This window comes from Mustela putorius, unplaced genomic scaffold (genome assembly GCF_011764305.1).
Source record: "Mustela putorius furo isolate JIRA1106 unplaced genomic scaffold, ASM1176430v1.1 tig00000785_pilon_pilon_pilon, whole genome shotgun sequence".
NCBI classification, from domain to species: domain Eukaryota; kingdom Metazoa; phylum Chordata; class Mammalia; order Carnivora; family Mustelidae; genus Mustela; species Mustela putorius.
In genome coordinates, this window is record NW_025421480.1 from 1,726,904 (window position 1) to 1,752,639 (window position 25,736).

General features: G+C 40.0%; 2 protein-coding genes across 6 annotated transcripts in view; one reads left to right on the forward strand and one right to left on the reverse strand.

Annotated features, from left to right (window-relative positions):
• The window catches only part of DNM3 (dynamin 3), a 546,523-nt gene that overhangs the window by 25,437 nt on the left and 495,350 nt on the right, over positions 1-25,736 (forward strand). The window lies entirely within an intron of this gene.
• Positions 15,705-17,213, reverse strand: LOC101680586 (40S ribosomal protein S2-like). The gene is made up of 2 exons (XM_045084734.1): positions 17,102-17,213; positions 15,705-16,420 (listed from the first exon to the last, which is right to left on the reverse strand). Exons 1-2 carry the CDS (start codon positions 17,211-17,213, stop codon positions 15,705-15,707), a joined length of 828 nt encoding a protein of 275 aa, XP_044940669.1.

The following is a 25,736-nucleotide window of genomic DNA, read 5'->3' on the forward strand; positions in this document are numbered from 1 at the left end:
ACAAGTCTGGCATTTACAGGGAATAGCTTAGTCACGCTGTCAAGTATGCACTAAAGAGGGAAGATCGTAAATGACCTCAAACACTAAAAGTAAAAAGGTTTGGATTGGTCATTGTCAGGAGTGATGTCAGAAGTGATGGGGCAGAGAGGGCTACTTGGGGTGGAAGGAGATCAGGAAGGAACCAGTCTACGTTGTTGAGCGATGGAATGACATGGTGCGGAACCACTATGTGCTCCAGGCCGTGTCGGTGTCTACAGCTGCAAGAACAGCTGGATGCTGTGTCGTCAGGGACCTGGTTTTCCAAAACGCTGAATAACTCTTCATAAAGTTCCAAGCAAAACAAAGTACAGTCTTCTCTTAATTCCCGTGGTTGTTTCATTCCCTGAAAACTCAATGTATTGCCCAAATCCTTGTTAATATATGAAACAGAATTAGGCTCCAGCTCAGATGATTTCACCTACATGAATGTGTAGCAGAAGAGTCATGCAGGGTGTAGGCTAGTTGTTTGATGTACAAGACTCTTCCACAAATTCAGGGTGTGTAACATTTCTGGTTCCGCAGTCACTGTGAAACACCCCCATGGATTTCTAAGTAACCCTTGATACCCACTGCTCTTACTGTATCAGTGACTTGTGTAATTAATATATCCTAATTTCCTTTTTTGTTTAGACATTTGGTTGCTCTTTTGAAGATTGTTTTTACCTGCCAAAGAGAATATTTAAAGTGTAATTCCCTAATAAAGGGTGTGTAGAAATTTGAGAGATGACAAAACCTGAGGGCATTAAAGGAATGGCAGAGAAAATGACAAAGATTGTCACTTTTGGGTTAGGTCTTAAAGAATAAGTATACAGTATAGATTTTTTAAGATTTACTTATTTATTTTAGAGGGAGAGAGAGAATCTCAAGCAGACTCCCTACTGAGTGGGGGAGGCCATAGGACTCGATGTGATAATCTGAGTCAAAATCAACTGACTAGGCCACCCAGGCACCCCAAGAATAAGTATAATTTTAACAGGATTTTAAGAGTGCACTGCTTTGTAACAGCAAGTTGAATCTGAAATGAACTTTCAAGTCATATTAATTATCCAGACTTTGCAAGGAATTACCAAATGCCATGCATTTCTTTTCTTTTCTCTCTCTCTCTCTCTTTTTAAAAGATTTTAATTATTTATTTGACAGAAAGAGACAGCGAGAGTGGGAGAGGGAGAGCAGGCTTCCTGCTGACTGGGGAGCCTGATGTGGGCCCTCGATCCCAGGACACTGGGATCATGACCTGAGCCAAAGGCAGGTGCTTAACAACTGAGTCACACAGGTGCCCTTCTCTGTCTCTCTCTTTCTCTCTCTCTCTTTAAAGATTTTATTTATTTACTTGACAGAGAAAGACAACCAGGTATTTCCTGAGACCATCAAGCTTCTTTGCTGTCTTCCAGTTTCTAGAGGTTTTTGTTTTTGCAATTCATTTTTCTATTGTTTATCTTTACATCTTTGTATCTGGCTTTTCCAACCAGTTATTTTTTTTTAAAGATTTTATTTATTTATTTGACAGACAGAGATCACAAGTAGGCAGGGAGGCAGGCAGAGAGAGAGAGAGGAGGAAGCAGGCTCCCCGCTGAGCAGAGAGCCCAATATGGGGCTTCATCCCAGAACCCTGGGATCATGACCTGAACGGAAGGCGAAGGCTTAACCCACTGAGCCACCCAAGCGCCCCTCCAACCAGTTTTTAAGCATAGGAACTATGTCTTATATTTAACTGGATCTCCCATAGTGCTGAGTAGGGAGTAACCACTCAGTGAATAGTGGGTCTTATATATTGTCAAAATACTTTACAAATGAATGATTCCTAGATGGAGATTGTTTCTGTTTATTTTCCATTGACATTTCCTAGGAAAAGTGAAGTCAAGAGGACTGGGGACTAAGAGGACAGCTTTTTCCAGTTTTGGCATCCTTGCCAGGCCCATTTGTGCTCTGAGTTTATAGAGCACATGGCTTTTCTCCTAGCCAGCCCCACCCTTTTAAAAAAGATTTAATTTATCCATTTGAGAGAAAGAGAATGAGCGAGAAAGAGGATGAGAGGGAGGAGAGTCAGAGAAGAAGCCTGACTTCCCCCACAAGCAGGGACCTGACGTGGGACTCGATCTTGGGACTCCGGGATCATGACCCGAGGCGAAGGCAGTTGCTTAACCAACTGAGCCATCCAGGTGCCCCTCTCTTAGTCCCTTTTGATAGGGAAGAGAAAAATCTGGAAAGCTATTATCTGCTCTGGAAATTATAGAAATTGCCATTCAGGAGGTCTTTTTCTTTTCTTTTCTTTTTTTAAAATTTTATTTATTTATTTTGACAGAGATCACAAGTAGGCAGAGAGGCAGGCAGAGAGAGAAGGGGAAGCAGGGTCCCCACTGATCAGAGAGCCCGATGTGGGGCCTGATCCCAGGAGCCTGAGACCATGACCTGAGCCAGAGGCTTTAACCCACTGAGCCACCCAAGCGCCCTAGAAGGTTTTTTTCTAAATATCTGTGTCTCAGTTCTGATTTGAACAAGATGTTTTTTTCTGTCTTCAGAATCAGTTGAAGAACAAGATTATAGATTTTTTTATAGTTTATGTCAAATTTGATAATATTTATAAAAGCATATTATGAATTATAAAATATTATGGAAATTATTGTCCTTTTGCCATTATTTAGATCAAGGGATGGTACAATCATAGCAAGGGGGAGCAAAATCATTCCATAATTACTCTTCGGGCCTGAGTTTTGTGTTTGACGTAATTTGTGAGGACACTTGATCACATTAACTCACATTTTATAATTGTAGTTATTGGATAGCTTTGAATATTTGGAGATCTAATGGTGTCAGTCCTTTAAAAAGTCAAGTCAAATTATACCTTAAGATGAAGAAATCTGGAATAAGATTCCCTGGCTGTGAAGTTACCTAATCTCTGTAAGTGACACATTTCTCATCTGCAAAATACTGTTTATTTTTCAGGGCTGTTGTGATTTTTTTTTAAATTCATGTAAAGGGCACAGGATGGTGTCTGGCTTGTGGTAGGTGCTCCATCTTCATTGTTTGCTCTGCAGCACTACTAATATTTAAAGGATTATTTAAAACCCCAAATTCAATAGATATTTACTGAACACCTACTATATGTCAGGCACTATTGTAAGAGCTAGAGAACAAAGCCCGTAAATCAAAGATTCTTGTCCTCCAGGAGCTCATATTCTAACTGGGGAGTTTGATAAACAATGGACATAACGAATAAGGAAATCACATGGTAGGGTTTTGAACCAAAGGAAAGAAAAAGCAGGACATAGAGGAACAGGACTGTTCAGGGCGAAGAGGCACAGACTGGGAGATGACAACAGTCCTGTGTCTCTCCTCCCTAGTTAGGAGTTGGCATTTCAGCTGACAAGATAAATTACTTAAATTGGGAGGAATTTGTCTCAAAGGACAGGTGGCTTTTGGGGGTGAGAAGCATATCTCTTAAGGAAGTATTCAGTACCCCTTTGTTCTAAAGAACAGCTGTTATACTCTAGAAGCTGTGAAAATGCCTGATATTCTTAACTGTGAGGCTTAAAATATGTGAAAAGGTATACGCTTTTTTCTTTTCCTTTCTCCAGAAAGTAAGTAAATGATGTTCTTTTATCTTTTCCTTCAATGTCGATAAAATAAGCATTTTTAATGGTATTATCAAAGCTTTTCTTAGGAGCTATTTCCTTTACTTCCTAATCAAAACCAGAGACACATTTATGCGGAGTCTCTCATTATGTGACGTTATTACCATGAGTATTTTAAAAAGTAAGAACGTTTCTATTTTCCTTCTGAGTGTAACTTGGCTGTAGGGTAGGAATATGAGAAGGCCTCTTGCCACAGGTAAAGTATCTATTGAACTACATTATTTAGTAAATGGTAGATAATTCTTTTCCTGGAACTCATTTGAAAACTTACTGTAATGTAAATTCAGTTTTTTTTCTTTTTTAGATTTAATTTAATTTAATTTACTTTTTTAAAAGTTTTTTATTTGTTTATTTGACAGAGATCACAAGTAGGCAGAGAGGCAGGCAGAGAGAGGGGGAAGCAGGCTCCCTGTTGAGCAGAGAACCTGATGTGGGGCTCAATCCCGGGACCCTGGGATCATGACCTTCGGGGCTCAATTCCAGGACCCTGGGATCGTGACCTGAGCCAAAGGCAGAGGCTTTAACCCACTGAGCCACCCAGGCATCCCTAAAGATTTTATTAAGAGAGAGAGGGAGCCCTACACCATCGTCAGTGTGGCTCAACCCCAGGACTCAGGGATCATGACTTGAGTTGAAGGCAGACACTTAACTGACTGAGTCACGCAGGTGCCCCTAAAGTCAGCTTTTTCAATTCCTAATCAGAGATGGTAATTTTTCCTCTATTTTAAAGTTGGATGTCAAATCCATAAGCACATATACGAACATGAGTATTTTTCAGATATCTAGGTTTTCAGATATTAAAATTGGATGCCATTAATATGTTTAAATCTCACATATAGATATCTATAGATACACACATAAGCATATTTTAGTGATTAAGTTAATTTGGTTAATTTCTGAATTATTTGAATTATTTGGGGAAACAAGTAGTTTTCCTAATTAAAGATTACTTAAAATTAAATTATTATGGTTTTGCGCAGGTCAAAATAATTCAGTGTTTCAGTGGTATCTATGATAGTTCTTATGTTTAGATGCTGCAGTCAGAACGTAGGCAGTATCTAGTTGATGAAATCAGAGAGTTTTTTTTTTTTTTTTTTTAGTTTATTTACTTAGGTAATCTCTGCACCCACTGTGGGGCTCAACCTCACAACTCTGAAATCAAAAGTTGCATGCTCTTCTGACCAAGCCAGCCAGGTGCCTTGAAATTGGATTTTTGAAAATAATGTGAGGCCTCTGTTTTTATCATCAAAATATGACATTCGAATAGTTCATTACTTGTCAAATGCACATGTGTGATTTGTGAGCCCAGAGTACTTGTACTTACTCAGCACCTTCTAGAGTTCATGATTATTTCGTCTGAATTGAATGTATGAAGGCTACTGAAAAAGCCAATGTTCTTCCATTGGAATGTGTGCAATTGTACCTTTCCTTTGTGGTTGAAGGACCAGCAGTGTGTCTTTTTGAAGACAAGTTGAAACATAGGATGGAAAAATGACACTGAAGTGAGTTCTCTTTGCACTCTGAAGGAGTAAACTAGATATTTATTGGCAGTATAATGTAGTCTAGTGGACCATTGAGCTGGGCCTGAACACCTGCATTCAAATCTTGTTTTGCCACTTACTTCTAGCTAGTCAATTTTCGGCAAGTTACTTAACCTTCTGGTCTTAAGTTTCCTCATCTGTGAAATGATAAGAATAATAGAACTACCTTCTAGTTCTAGGGTTTTTCTGAGGATAAAATGAGTTGCTGTCTTAAAGCACTTAGGACAATGTGTATCCTGAGACTTATCACTGTAAGTCTAAAAGAAGAGCCCTTACCTTCAAAAGAAGATACTTAAGTCTTTACTGACAAAAATAGTGTGCCATCTGGGATTGGCTTCAAAAGAATCTGGTAGGAGAGTGGGGCGTGGAGTGGGTGAGGAGAGAGATTGCCCCTGGGTTGATAACTGTTGTAGTGGGATAGTTATTACACCTCTCTCTCCTTTCAGGTAAGCTCGAAATTTTCCCAAAAAAAGAAAAGAAAAGAAAAAAAGGGACAGTTTGCCCTGTCTTATCCTTCTGTCCTTCCTTCCTTCCTTTTACTTCCTCTCAGTCCTTATCCAAATCTGGCATACCATTTCTGCCTTTTTGGGTGTTCAAGAGCTACCTTGTGTGAAGTCCTCCTTGAGAACCCCAGCCATATCCCATTTTTCTCTTTTTCTCTTGTGATTAATTTAGCCTCTTCTCCCCCTTTCTTGGGTTTGTATGCAAACCGTGTGGCTTTGTGGCTTTTCCCTTTTGTGCTTTTTTTTCCCTCCCAGGCTTAAGCTCCTTGGGAGCAAGATCATCTTTGAAACTGTCATAGCCAACATCTTGCACATCAATCTTTGTTGAATAAATGGCATTTGTTGACTATAATCTAGAGAGAGACAAAAAACAAACAAAAAAACAAACAACCCCCCCCCCCCAAATTCCAAAATACAAAACCTTTCTTTGTGTCACAGTTGTTACTGAAGTACCATGTTTCTGGATAAGGAGTATTACTCTGATTTTGTGGAGGTAATTCCAAATAGGAATACTTGTGGCTTTATACTGAAGTATTTTGCTGTTTGGGGCAATACTTCCTTTCATCTTTTCAAGGACTTCATTTGGAAAGTTAATGTTGTTGATGTTGTTATTAGCTGAGTTACTGAAATATCCACCTAATTCTGGCCTATTAGGAATCTGAACATGTGTAACACTTGCTTTCTATTTTGTGGTTATGCAAAATAAGATTTTATTTTCCATCTGGGGACCCACATTATTTTTTTTCCATTTATAGATTTTAATGATACAAAGAGGAGTCTCTAGTATGGAATCAGAAAAAGTCAATTTTTTAAAAAAAGATTTTATTTATTTATTTGAGAGAGAGAGAGAGAGCATGAGAGGAGAGAGGTCAGTGGGAGAAGCAGACTTCCTGTCGAGCAGGGAGCCCGATGTGGGACTCGATCCCAGGACTCCAGGATCATGACCTGAGCCAAAGTCAGTTTCTCAACCAACTGAACCACCTACGCACCCCAGAAAAAGTCAATATTGAAAACCTAAATCATAGAACTTTGTTTCACTTCTGCATAGGCCCTGGAACCATGGAAATAAATGAAAACAACTATAATTTTAGCCATTCAACCCAATCATCTCCCATAATACAAGGAAGTTTTCTTTAGATGTTTTTTTTTTTTTTTTTTAAAGTGGGCTTGGACTCATGATCTTGAGATTAACACCTGAGCTGAGATCAAGTTGGACACTTAACTCACTGAGCCACCCAGTTTCCCCAGCTTTAGGTTTTTTTTTTTTTTTTTAAGATTTTATTTATTTATTTGACAGACAGAGAACACAAGCAGGCAGAGAGGCAGGCAGAGAGCGAGGCAGAGAGAGAGGAGCAAGCAGGCTCCCCGCTGAGCAGAGAGCCCGATGTGGGGCTCAATCCCAGGACCCTGGGATCATGACCTGAGCTAAAGGGAGAGGTTTTAACCCACTGAGCCACCCAGGCACCCTACGTGTGAAACCATGTGTAGAACACATTTTGGTAAGCTTCAGCATTATTTTGAACCCAAGAATATTTGGGTTCTATTAAACATAGTTATTTTTAAAATAATTTTTAAAAAATTATAAAGCAAGGAATTATAATTAACCGTTTGTTCAAGTGCTTTGTAAATCTGCTTGTTATAAATTGAACTTAGCCTCATTCCCTCATCTTAGTCTTTTCTTTACAATAAATCTTTTTTCCTGAACTTGCTGACTTGTAGTGAGATACACGCTCAAGGACTACCTTGAATTTCATTCGCGTCAGTCTCCCTTCTATTTACATTCTCTGTAGAGGTGAATCACCAGTGAAATAGTTAAGAGATGATACTAAAAACAAAAAGAAGCCCTCAAGAACACAGTAATCCATAAGCTAAACAATCAAGTTCCTTAAAAAAAAAACCAATCACCAACAGGGTTCTATTGCCCAAAGACATTATTCCATGACTTTCCCACTTGCAACGGAGAATAGTCTCTGCCTTTGATTTTCTCCACTCCCCTCGCTCCGTTGCCTCCCCAGTGGCATGTTCTCATTAACCCAATTTCTTGACCTTTAGCTACTACACTGAAGAATTCAAGTTCACAAGAAGTGAATTGCCTCATTCATATCTGCGAGGTTCAATTCATGGTTAATTTTAGGCGGGGTGTCTGATCACGAACGGGCGTGAGTCGATGTTCCTTAGTGAGGCTCTGCGCGTGCTAAGCTGTATTGTTTCATTCACTCGTTTACTCATTTGGCTTTTCCATAGCACTGGGGACAGTGATTGTGACACATCATGCCATCTTTAGCTGACTAATGGGGTTCCAAGAGAATTTAAAATACAGTAACATTTCCGGGGTGCCTGGCGGGCTCAGTTGGGTAGGCCTCGGACTTGGGCTCAGGTCAGGATCTCAGGGTCCTGGGATGGAGCCTCCCTGCGCCATCACCCGGCGTTGGCATCGCGTTGGGCTCCCTGCTCAAGTGGGGAGGCTGCTTCTCCCTCTTCTCTGCCCATCCCCCTCTCCTGCTCAGGCTTGTGCTCTCTCTCTCTCAAATAAATAAATGCAATCTTAAAAAAAATGAAATTTTCCTCATGCCATGTGGAATTATTGAGAAGAATGAAGGAGCAGGTACTAAAGAAAAGAGGTCCAAAAACTCCCCCAAGTAAGTAAGGATCACTAACAGTTTCCTGAGACCTTAATGATTTTTTTTTTTTTAACATAGATTGAAAAAAATCTCATGCTTCCTTGGGGATAGAGACCTTGTTTTCTATTCTGTTGTATCTTTTTCACAAACTGAATAATCAGGAAACATTATTCTTAAATTCCTTTAATTTATTCTTTTTTTTTTTTTTTGGAAGTTGGGAAAAACTTGAATCTGTAAATTGCCAGGACAGTGGGAATTTGTTTATGAAAAAGGCTTGCTGACTTCTTTCCTATAGTAGCCATGCTCCTGGTAGGAGGATTTGCTGAACCACTTCTGTTTTTCCCATGAACTGGAGAAGAGATTGTATAAAGTGACAGCGATAAAAGTAAGCCTCAATTTATGACACTATTTTTCTGCATAGGTGGGAACCCAGGTCATGCTATTCATCATCCAGGGTAAAGTCAGATGGTCATGACTTCATTTCTTTTACATCGTATTTTTTCATGAAAAGTATGTCATTAGTACCTTTAGGAAATAGGAATGTTCTTTTGAGTCCTAGAGGTACTTGGGTACTGTTGGGACCTTTTATCCAGTAGATTCTGTCTACCTCAATGAATAGACTTCTGGCTTTGAAGTTCAATTTTTCTTTTTTTTGATGGAAAAACCATAAATATGTGAAAAATAAATATGCTGAGGAAATTATCTATCTGATTGGATGCTCTGTAACTCTGGGAAATTATTATACTATTCCAGTCTTTATAGAAATTTCCTAAAACTTTAACATGGAGCCTCCCCTATGTTTTCTATTATCGTGTGTATAGTTTTATAAGAAAGTTAATGGATTTTATGATAATGCATTTAATTTTATCTATGACATTTTCATAATTCAATATATTGCCCCTAAATCAAAACAAATGTACTTTTGCTTATCTGTTAGTTGTACCATATGTATCATTCCATCCATACTCAATCGCTAACATATAGGAAAGGTACTGGTTTCGTTGTTCAAAGAAGCAAGGGTTGGAAAGAGAATTTTTTTTGTTTGGTAAAGTTTTGAAATATTGACTCAATGAGTTCAAATGAAAAATGACTTAATATGTTGAGTAGCTGTGTGTTTTATTTATTTAATTAATTTATTTTTAGAGGTCTATTTATTTTAGAGAGTGAGAGCAAATGTATGCCCAAGCAGCAGGAGGGGCAGAGGTAGAGAGACAATCCCAAGCCGACTCTCCATTGAACTCAGAGCCCGACATAGGGCTCGATCTCATAACCCTGAGATCATCACCTGAGCAGAAAGCAAGGGTTGGTTGCTCAATGGACTGATTCATCCAGGTGTCCCAAAGTAGCTGTGTTTTTTAAATCCAGGCTTCTCTTTGTCACTGCTCCGAAAAAATGAAGAATTATATTATTTAGTCAGTGCTATCTGCTGGGAGTTCAGACCATGTGAGATTACTTTGAATATTTGAAAACATGAAAGTGTTCAGACAGTTCATGTTTCCATGTAATTATCTTACTACTGTATCACTCAAGGGTGTGGTTATAGATGATGGGTATCTCTCTTGCTATTTAAGCAAAAAAAAAAAAAAAAAAAAGAAATAAAAAAAGAGAAAAGAGGTTTAACATGAGGAGTTAGGTGAGTTAGGTGCTTGCTAACTGTTGGAAGGGCTGGGGCGTTAGACTCCGGGCTGACGCTCAAGGAATGGCTCCAGAATGACACTGCAGAACTGACCGTCAAGGGAGCTGCTAGTGTGGTTACATTTAGGAAGCTGGAGTCTCAGGAAATCTGTATGTCCACTGCTGCTTTCACCACTTAAGCCACTTCCAGGAGTCTTGAAGCAACTCTTGTGTTCTCGAATATCCTGTCTTAGCTGTGATTCATGACCAGACTGTTGTCAGCACTGTTAGCTTCAAAGCTTTCTGTTGCCTGCTAGACATACACCAGCACAGCAACCCCTCGAGTACTGCTTCTAATGGTGAAAACTAAAATGCGTGGAGAATGCTAGGTACTAAGGGAGTCTGGGAAATGAAGTTTTTTTGTTGGTTTGTTTTATAGCATTCTATCCTCTGCAGTGTAGGAAGACAAATAGAGACCCAGAGCAGAAGTTGAGCTAGCCAGTTGCAGCATCTACTACGAGTGCTCTTTTTATCATTATTATGTTTTAAACATTTAAAGAATTTAAATTAAATTAACTAACATAAAATGTATTATTGGTTTCAGAGGTACAGGTGTGTGGTTCATCAGTCTCATATAATACCCAGTGCTCATCACCTGCCCTCCTTAGTGTCCATCATCCAGTTACCCCGTCCCTCCATCTCCCTCCCCTCCAGCAACCTGTTTGTTTCGTATGATCAAGAGTCTCTTGTGGTTTGTCTCTCTCTCTGGTTTCATCTTGCTTTATTTTTTCTCTCTTCCCCTATGATCCTCTGTTTTGTTTCTTAAATTCCACACATGAACGAGATCATATGATAATTGTCTTTCTCTGACTGACTTATTTCACTCAGCATAATACCCTCTAGTTCCATCCACATTGTTGCAAATGGCAAGATTTCGTTTTTGATGGCTGCATAGTATTCCATTGTAGATATATACTACATCTTCTTTATCCGTTCATCTGTCAATAGACATCTGGGCTTTTTCCATAGTTGGGCTATTGTGGACATTGCTACTATAAACATTAGGGTGCAGATGCCCCTTCAGATCATTACATTTGTATCTTTGGGGTAAATATGCAGCAATTGTTGAGTCGAACTACAAATGCTCTTTGTTATTCCCTGTGATTGCTAGAAAATAATCTTTTTTTAAAATTAATTATTTTTATTAACATATAATGTATTATTTGCCCCAGGGTGATAGGCCTGTGAATTGTCAGGCTTACACATTTCACAGCACTCCCCATATTACATACCTTCCCCAATGCTAGAAAATAATCTTAAATTTAGAATTCAGCTGATTAAATGAAAGAAACAGTTTTCAGATATAGACCATGTATGTTCCATTTAGGTCTCCATGTAGATATTTAAAATAGATTTTTTTTGTTTTTATTATCTAAGTCTGCAGAAGAACATCTAGTAATCATTAATTACATGGTCTGATGTGCCAGCTGGAATAATTCAGGTATCTATGTGTATTTATAGTTTAAATCCCATATGTCTTCTCTTTAGAACTTGGCTATCTTTTGCAATTAAAACTTTTCCCACTGATAATTATGTTAGTGCATTTAACTGAGATTATTATTATTATTTTTTTTTTTGCCATAGAGAGCATTAGGTAGAGCAAATGGAGCATAAGCAACATTGGTTGAGTAAACAATAAATTAGAGTCTGTAAAGGTTAAAGAGCATATTCCTGAATATTCTATGACGTGAATCTCCCTTTCCATGGTGCATACTGTCAGAACAACTGGTGTAGCCCAAAGACAGAAAGACAGAGTAAACTATGATAAAATGAAACATTTGAAATGAACAGGCCTTACTGTTAAATGCCCTGACTTCTGAGGCCGTCTGGTGAAAATCTTATTGATAAATGAGGAGGAAGATTTGTAGACTTAATTGCTATTAATGTAACTACTATCTTTCATGTCTGGTATTAGAGGGGACCTCTCTGATTGCCTTTGCTAAAGGTGTATCCCCTACTCCCTGGACCCTCTGTTTTTAGCTCATCATTAAATATTCTCAGAGCACTTACCGTAATCTTATTTTATGTGTCTGTCTCTGTACCTCATTAGAATGTAGCTGTGTGAGGATAAGGACTTCGCCATGTTCACTGCTCCCAGAACTCACAACAGCCCGGCACATAGTAGGTGCTGAATACTGGGACAAATGAACGAAAGGGGAACTGCATGGGAATAAGAATCAGAGGATCTGGCGGTAAAGTTCGGCAGGAGACTAACTGCCTGTCATGACGCACGGTGCCTGTGTGCGCCATGCGGTTGGGGGATAGTATCTGTCCTGCTAAACCTTGTATCTGCTCGGATGGGACCTGGCACCTAGTAAATTTCTTAATAAATATTTGTTGGATAAATTAACTAACCATGACTCTAGCCAACAGATTTTTTAATGTTTATTTTCCTTATTTTGGGATGGGGGGGTCAGATAATCTTTAAGTCCCTATTTATTTGGGAGAGAGAGAGCGTGTGAGCGTGCCTTAGCAGAAAGGGAGGAGTAGAGACAGTGGGAGGAGGGAGAGGAGATGTTCAGCAGGCTCCAGGCTGGGTGCGGAGGCCCTGATCCCGGGCTCATCTCGCAACGCTGAGGTCCTGACCTGAGCTGAGAGAAAGATTCAGACGCTTAACCAACTGAGCCACTCAGGTGCCCCTTTAAGATTTAACATTCTGTGATCCTAGATCTCTATATATTCTTTGGTTAGGTAGTATACTTTGTGTTTTAGTTTTTGGTTTTTTGTTTTGAATCCTCGGGAGAATTTTCTGTGGTCTGTTCCATTGAGCAAGTTATGCATTCATGATTTTTATTCATATATAAAATGAATTAATTAAGGACATAAAATTTGCCTCCATTCAAGAATGTTGACATTTACTGTATATGTATATGCCTAATGTATAGTAACCACGTGTCTTGAATGAGACAATATTTTTCTCTATAAGCACAATTTATTCAATAGCAGTTATATAGTGAGTTAATCTTATACTTTTAAAAGATTTCCTATTTACAAAAATCACAAACCAGGAGAAAAAATGGTTTGCCATGCCATATGCTGTAATTTTTATCCTGAAGAATCAGTCCGTAGTGTTTGTGGCCTGACACGTGGAGTGTCGTCGGTTGAAGGTACTCATTCAGTGACCAGGAGGGGACGCCTTCCTGTCTCGTCCCGAAGCTTCTGCTGGGGGCCGCTCTGTGACTGTGAGAGCCCTTTCTTCCTTTAAGAAAGCTTGTCCACAAGGGGCACCTGACTGCCTTTGTTTGTTGTCTTGATCTTGGAGTTGTGAGTTCCAGCCCCATGTCGGGTGTAGAGACGACTTAAATAAAACAGGGGGAAAAAAAGAGCTTGTCCATGAAAATAATTAACGATATTGGTAGTGGTTTATAAATTTGTATATGTTAGAAGAAAATGGAAACAAACTAAATGTCAAACATTTGGTATATCTTTTTTTTCCTAATATTTTATTTATTTATTTGACAAAGAAAGACACAGCGAGAGAGGGAACCCAGGCAGGGGGAGTGGGAGAGGGAGAAGCAGGCTTCCCGGTGAGCAGGGAGCCCGATTTGGGACTCGATCCCAGGACTCTGGGATCATGACCTAAGCTGAAGGCAGACGCTTAACTACTGAGCCACCCAGGCACTCCCACATTTGGTATATCTTGATATAGACTAATATGAAATCTATAAATCTGATGGTGAAAGAGGTAATATTTGTTACTAAAGAATAATACTATACTGTTAAGTGGACAAAGAAGTTCTCAAACTATGTAGAGTGTGACATAGAGAGTGTTGTTATGAAAATTATGTGGGTAAAAATGTCTGGAAAGGTCTAAGATTAAAAAATATTAAGACATTGTTGGTTGATGGAATTGGAATTGATTTTTAAAATTTATTTATATTTTAAAATTTTTATCCAAATGAGCACATGGCACTTGTATTGTAAGAAAAGGATTACCAAAAATTTCAAAAATGAATTATCAACTATATGTTCCATTCAAAATACATAGGCAGAATATATAGTAAAGTAAAAAAAAAAAATGTCATTTTTTTTCTCTGCTAAATTTAACTAGGTATCTTGAATTATTTTGTGGATAATTTATTGGGAAGTATTTTTTTTGGTTGCGAGTGACATTAATTTTGTTGGAACCTGCCCAAATCTCAAAGTACAATAATATTTATTGAAATTATTTTATTAAGAACATTTGTAATGCTGTCCTTTGACTTTTCTTAGTAATTGTGTAATAATATAGTTACATTCATGATATACTAATTTATTTCATTTTTCAGTCAGTTCCTTATAAAACATTTGTTTACTGTCCTATCACTTATACCACCAACTATTATTCATATGTAAGATGGAATTAATTCTTGATGATGTGGGTTTTCCAAGATGTAAACTTCTTTAATTTTGTGATCATAATATTAAATATACATCAAGTGTAATGTAGAATATACTTAAGATATAGCCGTTTCTTTTAGGATCTTAAAATTTGAGGACCTGAACAATGTATGGACAATGCTATTTAATATGAAAATTCTCCTGTCCAGTTTTATGTTTTCATGTAGAACTAGGTGGAGGGCCCAAGAGGTGCACTTGATGGTTATACACTTGGGCAAATTTATAGGACTGAGAAATTTCAGATGAGGTAATAGGAGACTTCAGGCAGGGGACAAATGGTACCATAGAGCTAGGTTTCTAGTTTACTTTAATCTAAAATAATTTCCTAGCGGCGCCTGGCTGGCTCAGTCAGAGGAATGTGCAACTCTTGATCCTTGGGGTCATGAATTTGAGCCCCTTGTAGGGTGTAGAGATTACTTAAATAAAACTTAAAAAAAATTAAAAAAACCCAGTTTCCTAGCCTTTCCTTTTCTTTCATGACATTCATATTTTTTGAAGAATATAGGCCAGTTGTTATATAGACTTTTAATTTTGAATTATATGATTCAATTTTTGAAGCATATGAGTTTATATTTTAGTTTCAAAAATGTGGAAATATGTAAGAAAGAAAACATTCACCCATGATCCTGGTACCCACGGTTACTATAGACATTTAGGCAAACTTACTTTTTTTTCTCCCTATGATTTATTTTTTTACATAATAGGGATCATTGTATATACACAATTTTTGTATCTGATTTTATGAGAATTTCCCAAGTCATTGAAAGCTCTTGGAAAGGATATTTTTAGTAGCTTCCTTATATTCTTCATTACAGTTACACTAACATGTATTTAAATGCCGTCTTATTGTTGGGCATTTGAATTGTTTTCAGAAGCTCAGGACATTCCAGTCTTGCGTTTTGGAGCCTCTTTCTAGATAAGGATTCGCTCTCTCGATGTGCCAATGTATCTGTCTGCTCCAAGTGCTTGTCCTGCCACCTGCAGTGACAGTGCATTGTCATTTTCTCAGCCTGACTTCTGGGAGATCACAGGGAACTGAACGTAGCTGAGTTAAACAGATGTTCAACTTGGCTGCATCTTCAAGGTCTTGCCTGACTTCAGTCTTTTTTTTTTGAAGATTTTATTTGTTTATTTGCCAGCGAGGGAAAGAGAGAGAGTGTGAGAGCTGCGCAGTGGGCAGAGGGAGAAGCAGGCTCCCCGCTGAGCAAGGAGCCTGAGGCAGGACTTGATCACGAGACACTGGGATCATGACCTGAGTTGAAGGCAGATGCTCAACCAACTGAGCTACCCAGGTGTCCTTAAACAAGCTTTAGTTCACTTTATTTTTCTTGTATGTGGTGGCCACAGCAGCAGCCTGGTGTGGGTCTTTACAAGATGGTCGGTGAATCCCTGATAGGGAGACTTGGTGAACATGGTCTCTTTCCAGAGGTCAGGGGTGACACGGCTGTAGGTCTTGGAAATGGCGTTGAAGATAGCCGTGGCAAAGTTGCCCCATGTGGCAGTGCCGCCCCTGGCTGAAGTGTAGCAGTTGTCAGCACCGGCCATCATCAGGAGCTTCTTGGGCACACGGGCTGAGACCATACCTCTGGGAGCGCAGTGAGGCCCCCTGGGAGCGCAGCAGAGCCCATAGCAGCCGGTCACCTTGCCTGGGACAGCATTGGGTGGGCTGATCTTGTTCCCCTGGTAGGCTTGCCACATGGAAAGCTCAGCCAGGATGGTGGCCCCATGGGTGGTAGTGGTTACCACCTTGGAGCACTTAACACCCAGCCCGACATGTCCACTGTAATCCCTATGGCAAAAACGTCTTGAACCTGGTCCGCTGGGCAGCACGGTCTGCTTTTGTGCAGGCCTGATCTTCAAAACCTCATCCTTGAGGGATGCGCCCAGGAAAGAGTCCGTGATTTCAGATTCTCTGATGGGCAGGGAGAAGGTATAGATCCCCTCCAGGGACTTGATCTTTGTGTCCTTAACCAGGGGGCCCAGTGTGGTGACAGGGATCCACTCCTTGTCTTCACCCTTGCCTCCCTGAGCTCTTCAAGCTCTGTGGCCTCCACCCCGCCCTACCATAGCTGCAACTCTGGCCCCAGATGCCAGATCTGTGGCCTTGCATTCCAGGGTCCCCTAGCCCTTCATCCACCGTTTGGTGTTTTCTCAGAGAAGAAGCTGATTTCAGTCTTAGTGAAACTCCTTGGGGTCTGAGAGAGAGACTTTTTGGTTGGAAGACTAGTCTGTGGTTTCCCAGTGAAACAGTAGCCCACAGATGGTGATTTGGTTCTGGTGTTCCCTCTGGGGATTTGTATTAACAATGGAGGAAGCAGAGGTTGGGTAAGTCTGTCAGCTCCTGAAGTGGTTCTTTTCCTCAGAATGAAGGAAAATAGTATGCATCATCTTCTCTGTGATTCTTTTCCTAACAGTGTCTTGTAATCCTCCACACGCACCCAGCCCGGCAATCACCGGCTCCTCCAAATCATCCCGTGACTCTTACCCTCGGGGCCAGATTGCCGCCCTCGTGCTGTTCTGTGTTCTCTTGTATACAACTCTGGCTTCCCTACAAGGCTTTGAGTTTTCTATCAGTTAGACTTTGCGCTGCAACAAATCACATCAGAACTTAGTGGCTTAGGGTAGCAGCCATTTATGCAGCTCATGATCTTGTGGAATCAGCGGTTCGGGCTTTGCTCAGCAGGGCTCAGCTGATTTTTGCTGGGACTCACTCATAGGGACAGCTGCTGGGTCAGTTGAGGCTGGCTGGCTGGTGACTGGGACACTGCTGTTATTCTCTTGCGGTTTCTTACTCTTCAGCGGGCTGCTTGAACTTGTTGACATGATGGCTGCGGGGTTCCCAAGAGCATCAAGAGGGCAAAACCTTATTGACAGTAGTGGGACTCTTCCAGGGGCTGGACGGGTCTTAACCGGAATTCTGGGAGTTTTGATTAAATCAAATGACTTCAGGAATATAATGAACTAAAAAACTACTAAATAGCTGTTTAACTTATTGTATTTTATGGCAGTAAATGAATGTGATGCTTCCTTTGTGAGATATGAACTGAAATATTGGTTCTTGTTAATATATAGCAACTTTGTGAGATTATAATCTCTTGTTTAGGAAATGTGTCAAGTAGTTAAGCTGCTTTCCCTATAGAAATGGTAAAGTCTCTTACTTGTAGTCTAATTGATTAGTCTGTAGAGCCCCCTGGATAGTAATGAAGTGGGTATGGGGCAACTGGCTGGCTCAGTGGGTAGAATGTGTGATTTAATCTCAGAGTTGTGAGTTTGAGCCCCACATTGGGTGTGGAGACTACATAAAAATAGAATCTTTAAAAGAAAAAGAAATGAGTACCAAGTTACACGGGACTTTAGTGTTTATGAATTTAATGTGTATAGACTAGAGGGGATCATAACGGAAGTTCAGCATAGTGAGGCATTTGAAACCGTTTTAGAGATAGAAAGCCTGGGGGCAAAGCAGATCAGACATACCTCGGAGTTACTGCCGTTTCTAGTCCAGAGCAGTTCAACAAAGTGAATATCACAATAACACGAGTCAAATGAAGTTTTTGGTTTTCTGGTATGTATAAAAGTTATGTTTACCTTCCACGGTAATCTATTAACTGTGAAGTAGCCTTATGCCTAAAAATTGCATATGCCTCAATTAAAAATATTTTATTGCTGAAAAATGCTAACTCTCACCTGAGCCTTCAGCAAGTTTTGTTTTTGCGGAGAGAGGGTCTGGCCTTGACGTCGACGGCAGCTGACTCAGTCAGGGTGGTGGTTGCTGAAGGCTGGGGAGGCTGTGGCAGTTTTTAAAAATAAGACAACAGCGAGATTTCCTGTATGAGTTGAGTCTTAATTTCATGACAGTTTGAAGCATGTGTTGCTGTTCTGTACCATTGTGCGACAGCAGAACTTCTTTCGTAATTGGAATCAGTGCACTCTCATCCTGCCACTGCGTTGGCAATGACGTGTAGGTTTTAAATCCCTTGTGGTCATGGCAGCGGTCTTCACGGCATCTTCACCAGGAGCAGATTCTGTCTCAAGAAACCACGTTCTGGGCTCATCTCTAGGAAACAACTCACCATCCGTTCAAGTTTTATCAAGAGATTCCAACAATTTGGTCCCATCTTCAGGCTCCACTTGTCATTCTAGTTCTCTTGCTACGTCTACCATGTCTACAGTTCCTTCCGCCTCTGGAGTCTTGAATCTCTCAAAGTCATCCATGAGGGTTGGAATCGATTTCTTCCAAACTCATATTCATCTTGGGATTTTGACCTTTCCTATGAATCATAGTTGTTCTTAATGGCATCTTGAATGACGAATCTTTTCCGAGAAGTTTTCAATTGACTCTGCCCAGATCCATCACAGAAATCATTATCTATGGCAGCTCTAACTGTATGAAATGTATTTCTTAAATAAGAAGACTTGAAAGCTAAAAATGACGACTTGATTTATGGCCTGCAGAGTGGATGCATGAATCACGTCTTACGTCTCCATTGGAGCTCTTGAGTGATCAGCTATACTGTCAATGAGCAGTAATATTCTGAAAGGAACATTAGGAATAAAGGAACATTCTTCTGAGCAGTAGGTCTCAACTGGGTTTAAAATAGGTCTCAACAGGGCTTAGAATATTCAGTAAACCTTGTTGTAAACAGATGATGTACTGTTCTATAGACTTTGTGGTTCCATTTTCTAGAGCACAGGGAGAGTAGATTAAGTTTTATTCTTTTTTTTTTTTTTAGTTTATTTGACAGAGATCACAAGTAGGTAGAAAGGCAGGCAGAGAGAGAAGAGGAAGCAGGCTCCCTGCTGAGCAGAGAGCCTGATGTGGGGCTCGATCCCAGAACCCCGAGATGATGACCTGAGCCGAAGGCAGAGGCTTAACCCACTGAGCCACCCAGGTGCCCCTAAGCTTAATTCTTAAGTGCCCTAGGATTTTCGGAATGGTGAGCGAGCACTGGCTTCGACTTAAAGTCACCAGCTGTATTAGCCGCTAATGAGAGAGTCAGTGTGTCCTTTGAAGCGTTGAAGCCGGATAATGACTTCTCTAATTATGAAAGCCCTAGATGGCATATTCCCGAAGAAGACTGTTTCATCTACACTGAAAATCTGTTGATTAGTGTAAATGATGTAGTTTTGGAATAGAGGTGAGGTGTGGTGGGGTGGAGGTCCAGAGCCGAAGGCCAAGAAAGAATTCTTGACATGTCTTTGTGCAAAAAAAGTGGGTTTATTAAAGCACAGGGAGGACCTGTGGGCAGAAAGAGCTGCACTGGGGTTGTCAGGGGCAATTGATCATACACTGTGGAGCTGGGGCAGGTAAGGAAAAAGGGAGGTTTTCAAAAGAACTTCCATATGCTAAAGAAGACCCTACAAGATTCTGGAGGCCTGCCTTGGCCATAGTCAAGTTAAGGTGGTTTTTCCCTCTAGTAAAGCATTAACTTTAAGACAGTAGGGAGCTTTCTAGAAGAATACCGTGCATGTCCCACCCAGGAGAAGGGGGGCTGGTGGGAGGTTGCAGGGGTCAGTTTATGCTTTGTCTTCAGCTACGCTTCTGCTCCCTCATAACCACCTGCATTAATTATCTTAGCTCCATCTTCCGGATGATTTGCTGTCGCTTCTCCGTCCGCACGGGCTGCTTGTCCTTGCATCTGTATGTTAGGGGTCGGCTCCTCTTCCTTCTGCCTCGCCGGCCCATCTCTGCGGGCTTCAGATTTGTCTTGAGCACCTGACACACTTCCCTGAGTCTTCACAGAATTGAAGAGAGTTAGGGCCTTGCTCTTGGATTAGGCTTTGGTCTAATTCATTCTCTTTCTCTCTTTTTAAGATTATATTTATTTATTTGTCAGATTGAGAGCAGAAGCACCGAGAGCTACAGGCAGAGCAGGCAGAGGGAGAAGCAGGCTCCATGCTGAGCAAGGATCTTGACGTGGAACTCAGTCCCGGGACTCTGGGATCATGACCTGAGCTGAAGGCAGATGCTTAACGGACTGAACCACCCGGGTGTCCCCTAATTCATTCTCTTAAGAGAAAGGGCTGGTTTGGTCTTCTATCCAGACCACTAAAGTTTTATTCTTATCAGCAATAAAGCTGTTTTATCTTCTTTTCTTTTTTTAAAAGGATTTATTTATTTTAGGAAGAGAGGGAGAGCCCGTGTGGATATGCGTGCACTGTGAGGAGGGGGCAGAGGGAGAGCAGACAAGCAGGCTCCCAGCTGAGCGTGGAGCCCACCTTGGGGCTGGTTCCCAAGACCTTGAGTTCATGACCAGAGCTGAAACCAAGAGCTGGCCACTTAAACAACTGAGCTACCCGGGCAGCCCAAGCTGTTTCACGTTGTACTTATATATGCACTTTAAATTTCTGCATTCACAACTTGGCTGCCTGGAGCAAGGGACCTAGCTCTCGGCCTATCTCAGCTCTTGGCCTGTCTCAGCTCTCTGCATGCCTTCCTCACCGAGTTTAATCATTTCTAGCTTTTGCTTTAAACTGAACAATGTGCAGCTCTTTCTTTGACTTGAACACTGAGGGACCGTTGTTGGGTTATTAGTTGGCCTAATTTCAGCATTGTTTTGTCTTAGGGATTAGGGAGGCCAGAGGCGAGGGAGAATGGCAGGGAAGCTTCGTCAGTGAATGGAGCGGTCAGGAGGCATGGGACATTTGTGGATTAAGTTTATTGTCTTCTTACACGGGTGCAGTTCTTAGTGCTCCAAAACAATTCCAATAGTGACATCAAAGATCACTGGTCACAGATCACTGTAACAAATATAATAACAATGGAAAAGTTCGGAATATTTTAAGAATTAGTGAACTGTGACATAGAGACACGAAATAAACAAATGCTGTTTGAAAATTGGCTCTGATAGACTTCCTTGACACAGCGTTGCTACAAACCTTCGATTTGTTAAAAAAAAATGCAACAAAGCATTAAAAGGGGGGTATGCTTGTATAAGAAACAACTGGGGGGAGTTGTGTTACTGTGGCTAAAATGAATTTCAGTGATACTTTCTTTTGTCTCCTCCCCTCTTCTGCCTGCCTCCCTCTTCTTTAAAGAATCCCATTGGTCAGTAACTTGTTACATGGAAAATTACCTTTGCTTTGTTATTTACATTGTGCTTTTAGGAATTTTGGAATGATATGGGAGTCCTTCACAGAAGAGTTAGAATCAAAGGTTATTGTGTTCTGGCTGTGGCTTGAATTTGAAATAAGAAAGGGCAGACATAAAAGTTTTAGTTTTACACTCTGAAGATTAAGTTAAGAAATCATTAGCAATGAACATGTGTGTAGCAATTTCATTTACAAGCCATTTGGCTAATGACTGCCGGGTTAGCATTTCTTCAGGCTCACACAGCTCTCTTGAAGCTGAATTGTTTTTGCAAGTTGACACACACTGATCTTTGCTGGCTTAATGTTTGAAAGACGCATTTCACATCTTCTTACGAGAAAGTTATTTCCCATTGGTTATAATAGAATTATATTGAAATGTGTTATGATTGGATAATAACACATTATCATGAAAAGGAGGAGAAAGTAAATTTATCAAGCAGTTGAATTACTGGAGATGCTGTTGCTGTGAGAGAAAAGCCAATTACCTCTGGGGTGTGGAAAAGAAACTTCCTATTTCCTACTGGAAGTCTAAAATTGATTACATTCAGGCTGGTGGCCTTACACTGTTATTCCTAGAATCACAAGATTCTAGAGGTATTAGGACTTTAGAAGTTATCCAATCCTATACCCTCATTTAAAAAATAAGGTTATTTGGGTGAAAGTTCTCTTGCCCAAGGTCACACTGGAATCAGAACCTAAAGACTATTATATCCCTGAACTAGTGACCATTACTTCTAAATACGGAGTGTCTCTTCTCTGTTTATACAAAGTACACATTCCGAATAAATAAATAAAATCTTAAAAACAAACAAACAAAACAAAAAACCTGGGATTGGGTCCTGCATCAGGCTCCTGGCTCAGCAGGGAGTCTGCTTCTCCCTTCCCCTCTCTGTCAAATAAATAAATAAAATCTTACATAAAGTATACGTTTATATGTTTATGGAACATAATCTTTTAAAATTTTGTTTACATCTAGTATTTAAAAGGTTGTCTATAGTTTTCACAGTTGTATTAACTCTAAAGCCAATTCTTAGTCTTTATTTATTTTTAATTTTTATAAAGATTTTATTCATTTTTTTGACAGAGAGAGAGAGAGAGAGAGAGAAAGCAAGAGCAGGAACATAAGCAGGGGGTTGTGGGAGAGGGAAAAGCAGAGAGACCCTGGCATCATGACCTGAGCCAAAGGCAGAGGCCCAAGGACTAAGCCACCCAGGTGCCCCTCTTAGTCATTTTCTTAAAGTAAGTTCTTTGGTTTACCTTTATCATTGCCAGGGTCTATCAGAGTAGCAAAATCGTTCCATTTTTCCTCTTCTTTTTTCAGTATAGTTGACATACAATGTTACATTAGATTTAGTTAATAAAACACAGTGATTCAGCAATCTCTATGTTATGCTATGCTCCCCACAAGTGTAGCTGTTGATGTGATGTGGGCTGGGAGGTGGCATTCCAAAAAGAATTCTAGAGCTGTTTTCTGGGTAAAAAAAGATTTCTTTTTTTCTTTTTCTTTTTTCTTTTGGTTAAAGTATGGAATAGGACCCATGAGCAGAAAGAGCTGCCCTGGGATTGTGAGGAGTGATTGACTGTGTACCTTTAAATTGGGAGCGGGGGGAGATAAAAGAAGTTTTCAAAAGGGTTTTCGTCTGTTAAAGAAGACTTACAGAACCCCGGAGGGACCAACCTCGTCATGCTAAGGTTGCTTTTTGCCTCTAGCAAAACATTAACTTTAAAGCAATTGTGAGTTCCTTGAGGAATGTCACTAAGAGGGTCTCAAGTACTTGTCAATGGCTGCAAGTTATAAAGAAATTTAGTTTTATTTACATTTATTTTGCCTTTGTTCTCCTCATCAGCTACCATCCGCCACCACAAGATGCTCTTACAACACCATCAGCTATTGTCCCTGTGCTGTACCAATCATTCTATCCTTTATGGATCTTTTCCCAGTGAACTGTAGGATCCATAAAAAAGGTTAATCTTGTATTTATTTTTGTTGTGCTTTATTTACTTGGTTAAATAGGTGATTCTTTTTTTAAAAAAATATTTTATTTATTTATTTGATAGAGATGATTAGTAGGCAGAGAGGCAGGCAGAGAGAGAGAGGGGGGAAGCAGCCTTCCTGCTGAGCAGAGAGCCCTATTGAGGGCTCTATCCCAGGACTCTGAGACCATGACCTGAGCCGAAGGCAGAGGCTTCAACCCACTGAGCCACCCAGGTGTCCCTAAATAGGTGATTCTTTCACAAATTTCTACTTCTAACATTTCTTTGATAATTTATAAACACATTTATGCAAACTATGTATGTATAAATGTGTATATATCTTGTCAATATTTCAAAAGAGTTATTTATTTCACTCGCTGTTAATATATTATTACTAAATTATTAAGTTATTTTAAGGAGTGTCCTGCTAATGTAGTTTTTTCCCATTGTCTTTTTTTCCCAACTGAAACAAATGGAACCTTTAGAATATATATAAACCAATCCTTACAATCTGATTAATTTTAAAAAGGGCTGTGAGTCTATTATGCTTTCTGTGATGCGTCTTATATTTTAATACCCATGTGAACAAGAAATTCTTGGTTATTTTCTACTTTCTTTTTCTTTTTTTCCCCTTAGTATTTCTTTTTTTTTTTTTCTTATTATATTACCCATGTTAGAAATCAGCTGGTTATTATCATTATATGTTAAGAATGTGGAGGGAGTTTTGTTTTTCTTAATGATTAGGAAAGACATTTGCTTGTGAAATGTGCAAAATTAGTAATATTTGCAATGAAGTTTTGAAGCCAATTCCCAGGCTTATACAGTGAAAAGATAGTAGAGCTGGTAATAAAACCAAGATCATATGAGGTTCATTTTTCTGAGTGGATGGGAAATATCACTTTCCCAGAGAGCAAACTGTAGCTATTCAAAACAATTAAGAGTTCTGGGGCACGTGGCTGGCTCACTGTAGAACATGTGACTCCTGATCTCAGGGTTGTGAGTTTGAACCCCACATTGGGTGGAGAGATTGGTTAAGAAATCTTAAAAAAAAAAAAAAAAGAAAGAAACAACTAAAAATTCTTTTTTTTTTTTTTTTTTCAGCTTTTATTTTTTTATTTTTTTATAAACATATATTTTTATCCCCAGGGGTACAGGTCTGTGAATCACCAGGTTTACACACTTCACAGCACTCACCAAATCACATACCCTCCCCAATGTCCATAATCCCACCCCCTTCTCCCAAACCCCCTCCCCCCGGCAACCCTCAGTTTGTTTTGTGAGATTAAGAGTCACTTATGGTTTGTCTCCCTCCCAATCCCATCTTGTTTTATTTATTCTTCTTCTACCCACTTAAGCCTCCATGTTGCATCACCACTTCCTCATATCAGGGAGATCATATGATAGTTGTCTTTCTCTGCTTGACTTATTTCGCTAAGCATGATACGCTCTAGTTCCATCCACGTTGTTGCAAATGGCAAGATTTCATTTCTTTTGATGGCTGCATAGTATTCCATTGTGTATATATACCACATCTTCTTGATCCATTCATCTGTTGATGGACATCTAGGTTCTTTCCATAGTTTGGCTATTGTGGACATTGCTGCTATAAACATTCGGGTGCATGTGTCCCTTTGGATCACTACATTTGTATCTTTAGGGTAAATACCCAATAGTGCAATTGCTGGGTCATAGGGCAGTTCTATTTTCAACATTTTGAGGAACCTCCATGCTGTTTTCCAGAGTGGCTGCACCAGCTTGCATTCCCACCAACAGTGTAGGAGGGTTCCCCTTTCTCCGCATCCTCGCCAGCATCTGTCATTTCCTGACTTGTTGATTTTAGCCATTCTGACTGGTGTGAGGTGATATCTCATTGTGGTTTTGATTTGTATTTCCCTGATGCCGAGTGCTATGGAGCACTTTTTCATGTGTCTGTTCGCCATCTGGATGTCTTCTTTGCAGAAATGTCTGTTCATGTCTTCTGCCCATTTCTTGATTGGATTATTTGTTCTTTGGGTGTTGAGTTTGCTAAGTTCTTTATAGATTCTGGACACTAGTCCTTTATCTGATATGTCGTTTGCAAATATCTTCTCCCATTCTGTCAGTTGTCTTTTGATTTTGTTAACTGTTTCCTTTGCTGTGCAAAAGCTTTTGATCTTGATGAAATCCCAGTAGTTCATTTTTTCCCTTGCTTCCCTTGCCTTTTGCGTTGTTCCTAGGAAGATGTTGCTGCGGCAGAGGTCGAAGAGGTTGCTGCCCGTGTTCTCCTCAAGGATTTTGATGGAT

What these genes read in the sequence shown, in the direction of transcription:
- LOC101680586 (XM_045084734.1), bottom strand. Translation starts at nt 17,213, where the DNA reads ATGTCAACAAGTTCAAGCAGCCCGCTGAAGAGTAAGAAACCGCAAGAG. An exon ending in CCCAGCAGCTGTCCCTATGA is followed by an intron (nt 16,421 to 17,101) that starts GTGAGTCCCAGC and finishes GAGCTTGAAGAG; the next exon opens with CTCAGGGAGGCAAGGGTGAA.